At 38.8% G+C, this 6,798-nt stretch overlaps 1 protein-coding gene across 1 annotated transcript in view; it reads left to right on the plus strand.

Moving 5' to 3' along the window:
* The window catches only part of LPP (LIM domain containing preferred translocation partner in lipoma), a 561,646-nt gene that overhangs the window by 146,622 nt on the left and 408,226 nt on the right, over nucleotides 1-6,798 (plus strand). Inside the window, exon 4 of the mRNA XM_004675087.2 lies at nucleotides 1,276-1,477. Coding sequence (XP_004675144.1) covers nucleotides 1,285-1,477 — 193 coding nt within the window. The 5' untranslated portion in view covers nucleotides 1,276-1,284. The remainder of the gene's footprint in view (nucleotides 1-1,275; nucleotides 1,478-6,798) is intronic.

Here is a 6,798-nt window from a genome sequence, read left to right on the forward strand (position 1 = left end):
CCTGGGCTGGGTTGGATGGGCTGGTTTAAACCTCCCCCTTCTCCTTAACTCCTTAAGGTAAGGTTTTTTTTTTTTTTTAAGGTTCAATATAAAATCAGCTCAGCATAGCTCCTAGTAGAGCATATATTTGCAATGTGGGGCTGAGCTGTGCACTACAGGTGTTGTGTTCCAGCCCTGGCCACTAATGCCTGTCAGTTTCCTAGGCATTATGGTGAAAAGCCAAGGCCAAGCACCCTTAGATAAGGAGCAGAACTCCTCTCGCCAGGAAGATAATTCTGTATTTATTTATAAATCAGCTTTTCATCATTGCACAATTTATTAGATTTTGCTCCTCGTCACACATTAACTTATATGCTTGATAAAATAGTTAAGACCTTTATTTTGCCTTAACTTTTTTTAATTGGTGAAGTACTGTATTTTAACTCTTCATTACTATTTTGAAAATATAGAATCTGTCCCTTAGGTGGTCATTGTCACTTTCCCACTGCCAAAATACCCATAATCCTCCACCATAGTGTGGTGTTCTCTTACACACCCTTCATTTTAAAGTATCCTGCCCTCAAGAATAAACTTTGGTGGTTTCTAATGCCTAAGCGGATATATTCAGTACTCTCAAACTTAAGCATAGAGTTGTGTGTGCTTTGGCTCCATCCCCATTTTTTGTTCTTTGCAAGCTACTTTTTCCTCAGCCACATTAAATCTAAGTTCTTGCACTTTCTGCCTGTGTAGCATTGCTAAGGTAGTTCAGGAGTGAACTATATTTACAATCACACCCAGGCTGACATTTTTCCTTTGTATTGCTCTAGCAAAATTCATCCTGTTTCTTTTCTGCATCCTGTCAACACTTTTTTAGCCCCCCAGTTAGATAACTATCATCTTGTTTAGGTAACAAATCACCATTTAGTTGGTGTTCTTAATAGATTATTAATAAAACTAAAGCTTTTCTCTACCCTTACTGATACATGATTCCCCTGCCATTTAAATTCCTTCATTTAGTTATCACTTCTTACTCATGTCTAGTTCCTTAAAAAAAAAAAAAAATACTAGCACTAAAATAGGAAACTGTTGGAAGAAAATATTCAAAATTTGTTGGGAGGAATGTTCAGGTTTTTCTCTTCCCACTTCTCTTCCTTCTTTCTCTTTTTGTCTTTTTCATCTTCTCAGATTTTTTAAAAAATCCCTAAATATAGAGTAAAATAAGAATCAAATGAGGTATATTTTTTCCATTTACATGCTTGTATACGAACCATTCACACTTGTTTCTTTTAATTCTAGATTCCAACAATGTCTCACCCATCTTGGCTGCCACCCAAAAGCACTGGTGAACCCCTTGGCCATGTACCTGCACGGATGGAGACCACCCATTCCTTTGGGACCCCTAGCATTTCAGTGTCTACACAACAACCACCCAAGAAGTTTGCACCAGTAGTTGCTCCAAAACCTAAGTACAACCCATACAAACAGCCTGGAGGTGAAGGTAAGTGTAAGGATTTCAGAGTTGGATTTCCATGTGGGAAAGTTCAACTGAATAAATGTCATAAATCGTACAATCTATCTGAAAAAGGTAGCGCAATTATTTTTAGTGGTTATCATAGGAGTAAAGAACACCCAGGCAACATCTTGATCATGCCTTCTTCCAGTGATCAAGACATTGAGAACTTAAGGGTTATAATGCTATGACTAAGCAGTGAACTAGGATTCGAGCTGAAACTAGAACCCTGGTTTCTTTCTACATAGTGCAGAGCCTTTCAACTGACTTCATTCTACACCCATCACATTGTCTTGCAAACATGTGTATAGTCATGAGTTACTTAATAGCAGTCAGTAAGCAATAAGACTTATGTATGAGAGAGGTACCAATAGGCAGTAACATATAATGTATATGTGTAGTAGGCTGTACCATCAAGGGTCATGTGATTGCACTGTGTGACCTTCAAGCAACCACAAACTTGCTAACCTGTCCCCTCCATAAGCAACCATGACTGTGTGCCATTCAAGAATCCCACTTTCCTGCCATTGAATAAAAGTCACAAGGTACTGCTGTACAGTGATCTGATGGAAAACCCATAGAAAACACAACTAATAATGCCCCTGGAATTCTCTTGCCTGTTCATGGTATTTTTCTTTCCCTAGATTGCTGTAGTATAAAGTCTTGTGAAGATCTCTATGAGATCTGCATTTGTTGAAGCTCATAGACAAGTTGCACTGAAGCCAGGTTGAAGTGGTTTTAACTTTCTATTAAGAGGACTTCAAAGATCAGTATGAATTCAGCACCTCAGGAGAATGTGTATGGACACAGTCATGCTGAAACCCTCAGGCAGCGTAAAGGAAACTGTACTGTCAGTCCTCCATGTTTTTACCAATGTCAGCTTATCCGAATTCATGAAACAGTAAATTGCAGTTTAACAACAAGAATTTTACACTTTTGGTTGCTGAAAAAGACAGTGAAAGGAGATTCAACACCTCTTTCTCTACTTCTCCCCCCCCCCCATATCTTACTTGAAAAAAATGATCTTTCTACATACTGTTTCTCATTGCTACTTGGATTATTTTAGTGTGTTTGTTTTGATAATTTTCTATGAAGATATTTTATATTTTGATGGAATTCTTTCTTTAATCCTTTCTCTGTCTCAGTGAACACTTGACTAGTTTATTACTATTTTAGGACAGAAGCCTAATCTACATGACCAGGGTCTATATGGTGGTTGGGTGCAGAGGCAGGTGTAGGGAAGAAAGACATTCGCATAAATGCCTGCACTGAGGCTGTGAGTTTTGGGGTATCCTTTCTTCAGAAAGGGCTATAACAAAGCCATGAGAAAGCTGCTGTGAAAAAAACAATACATGAAGCCCTTGGTGTTCTGCAGATCTCCATGGCAATGCCGGAAGTTTTATTGCCCTTGAAGGAAATTGTACCTTTGTAGTTAATTAGAGATTTAGAGGAACTGGTTTTCTTTGGCTCATCATTCGTTAGTGATTGCAGAACTTGGAAATGAGATCTGGAAAAGAATCCCTCTTCACAAGGACAAGAGGGGATATGAGTTGACTTCCTCATTTGCTTTCTCTGTTTCCTCTTGTGTACTTGCGAGGAGGATTGTAGTTTTGTCTCCTATTTGGGGGAGAACGTAAAAGGACTTCTCTTTGGTATGAACCGTCATACCAAAGATCCCTTACAGAGTAAGATTCCCTTTCAGAGTAGGGTACAATTGTAGTAGGCATGGCTCTCTGTAAATGCTCCAGGATCAGATTGGGGGCATGCTCCCTACATAAGTAGGATAATAAATGGAACATATGACAGGAAGACAGAAGCATTCAGAATACGATAAATTAGAAATTGGCTCTCCCTGCATTGAAATATCCTACCTTTTCACTATAAAATGGAAGGTTCGTCTACTCTCTCTCTTATTCTCTAGGGACTTTGGCATAGTCTGGTACTCTACATCTTTTGGTTCAACTCTATGCTTTCCTAACATGCCATCACATACCTTTTTGTTACCTGTCAAAATCCATCGCATACCTTTTTGTTACCTGTCGAAATTAAATCAGCTTCTCCAAAAGAGCTTGGCATGGTCTAAATCATAAGTATCACTCCCTTCCCTTGGTTTCCACATATCATAGTCAAGGACTGTCAATTTTCTGCTTCTGTTGTTACTGCTCCTGCTGATAGGGGGTAACTCTCAAACATGCGGTCAGTTTGCATGGCCCATGCCTTTCCTTCTTTTCATTATCTTTTTATTGTCTTCGCTTACAAACCTATGAAGTGAGTGTTCCCCCCCCACACACACACACACAATGAAATGGAAGCTTAGTGAGAAGAGGTGGCATTCACTGTGGCATTTTGGCTAGTATGTTTCCATAGTGAGACTGTTGTCCTTGAACAGCATGCCGTGCTGCTAGACCTTCTATTCATGGCATCTGTGGCACTCACGCCCCATATGATGGTGATACGTCCCTCTTCCTTATAAGAATGTGAGCTTTGTTTCCCCATTTAAGCAAGAAGACTTGGTTTCTCATTCATCCTTATGTTCCTCTTGGCTCTTATTATGCTACTGTGTTTTTAGTAGGAATGATTGTGTATGGTCAAATGTATGTCTGTATGTTCTTAAGTATATATATATTTGGATGGATGGCGGATGGCTGGATGGGTGAGTGCACTGCTCAGTAATTCTTGCAATAAACAGTTTGGAATATGGCACCCTCATTTGAAGAAACTCAGTCTCATTTAATTTCTGAAGTCTTGCTTCTTTCTTGCAATTCTGCCAATCTCTTTTTTTTTAATATAACCTTTTTTAAATACGTGAAAGAAGAAATTTCCCTTGCATATATACATTTTAAAGACAAATATAGGGAAAGGTTTATGGATATTCAGACTCCTTTTTAAAATGAAGCTACTTCTCTTCATTTCTTATATATTTTGACAGTGTATTTGTTAAAAGTGTAAGATCTGCTTTACTTTATATGTAATTTAAATGTTACTGTATTCTCTGGTACTCTAAACATTTTTATAATTCATGTTATTTTTGTTTAAGCTTTTATACATTTTTATTTTACACTCATTTTCATTTTGCCCATTTAGAATATTTTATGCCATTAGTGAATTCAGAGTTCTAGGTTACAGTGTCATTCACAGGTCAAATTGATGATTCCAGTGTTTCATGCCTCAGCTCATGCAACTGTTTCCCTTTAGCAAACACATTCCTTCAATTTCTGGCCCCTAATGTCTCTTCATTCATATCTTAATTCAGATCCTGACCTTTAAGAAACTTAACTGCAAAGACAAACCGTGATAATCAAAATCGGAGTCTACCTTTTTCTGGTATAAATGTGAGAACTACAGTGCAGCAAGTGTAACTTTTAAATTTTTTTTAAATTGAACTAACATAGCATTATAACAGTACAAAAATTCACTGACTAATGATATGTGTATACTACATTAAGTTTGCTATTAAAATTAAATTCTACCCTTCACCTGCAATTGTCCACTTTTCCCACTTTACCCACTCCCTTCCCCACTTCCTCTGGCAACCACTAACTGGGCTTGTAGTCTAAAAGCTTTTTTTTTGGTTTTAATTTATTAGTTTGTTTTCCTTATATACCTCATATCAGTGAAATCAAGTGGCATTTGTTTACCTCTGCTTGGTACAAACCCTCTAGGTTCATCCATGTTGTTGCGAAAAAAAGGGCAGGGTTTCATCTTTTTTTTTTTTTTTCTAAAGATTTATTTATTTGTGCATACAGAACTGGGATACAGGCCAGAGGCTCAGGGGCGGTGAGAGGCTTCACCAGAGATAGAGTGGGGAACAGAACAGGCAGATTGAGGAAGTACACTGCTGAGGGGAGCAGCGGGCGGGTCAGGAGAGGTCTGCCACACCATGTGGTCACCTCCGGGGCAGGTGGGAATCGAACTCATGCGGAAGCAGCTCCAGATTCTCAGTGCTGTGCTTTAACCCACTGCGCCACCAGGGAGGGCCAGTTTCATCTTTTTTTAATAGCTATTTTTAGTGTTCTGTTTTCCATTGCATATATATACTACATGTTACCACTGATAGAGGAAGGTAGAGTGAAAAGCTTTTGGTTCAGATCCCTAGTTATCTTAGGGCCCATTGGCCATAGGTGTCAGATCCCCTCTGTTGATGATCAGAATTATCTAGTGAGAACTCTAGTAACAATTGCTTTTCTCTGAACTATATGTCTATATGCCTCAAATACAATTCTTATCTTTCTTGCATGTGAGCCTATCTGAGTCACTAGATTTGGGACTTTTGGAGGGAGGGACCACCTAATTCATGCCTCCATTTTCAGCAGCACCCATCAGGATACCTGACAAATAGGAGGTTCTCAATAATGTATGATGGAAGAGTTAAGCCATAGCAACATAAACCGCGTTCTAACTCAACTGTCCATTGACTTTATGGATCTGCAGCTTCATTTATGTGTTTGAATTACTTTAACCTGCCTTTAACATTGCCTGAACATTTTAGTCCAGGAGTTGTTTCACCATGGCTATCTTGATGCCACTGATTACTTTTTTGAGCTTGTATTATGTCTGTAACTTCTGAGATTTGCTTTCTCATTTCTAATTCTGATTGTGAAGTAGAATGGTACCCACATGTTTTCCACATCAACTTGTATTTGTGGAATGCTATATGTAACAATTTTCTTTTATAAGGTTTTCTGTTAATAACCTTTCTCAGAAGGGATTTGGCAATCTCAAAAGTGAGATATACCTGTTCCTAGTTGGTAGCTCTTTAGGCTGTGGGACTTTTCCTTTGACTAAACTGTTCTCACACTATTTGTTTATTTTATTTTGTTGTTTTAAAGATTGATTTATGCATACAGAACTGGGGTACACACCAAAGGTGCAGGGGCAGTGAGAGGCTTCACCAGAGACAGAGTAGGGAGCAGGGTAGGCAGATAAAAGTACACTGTTGAGGGGAGCAGCGGGCAGGTCAGGAGAGGTCTGCTGCGCCATAGGGATCACCTCCAGGGAGGGAATTGAACTCACATTGAAGTGGCTATGGCCAGCTTGCAGTGCTGTGTAACTAACCCATTGTGGCACCAAGGAGGGCCCCTGGTTTTATATACATTTTTTATAATTTCTGTTTTCCTCAGCTGTCTTGGTTTTCCTGCACTTTTTTTAAATATAATAGTTTATTTTTACATCATTTCGTACATTTTTTTTTCATCTCAATTGTAATCCCCGTGGGTTTCTCATCACCGAGTCACCCATGTGCCTTCACCATAGCTTCCTGCACTTCTAAATGCCTTTCTGTATACTATACTTTATACTTAGGAGCTCAG

The sequence above is a fragment of the Condylura cristata genome, unplaced genomic scaffold (assembly GCF_000260355.1).
Source record: "Condylura cristata isolate star-nosed mole 26May11 unplaced genomic scaffold, ConCri1.0 scaffold00003, whole genome shotgun sequence".
In the NCBI taxonomy this organism is placed as follows: domain Eukaryota; kingdom Metazoa; phylum Chordata; class Mammalia; order Eulipotyphla; family Talpidae; genus Condylura; species Condylura cristata.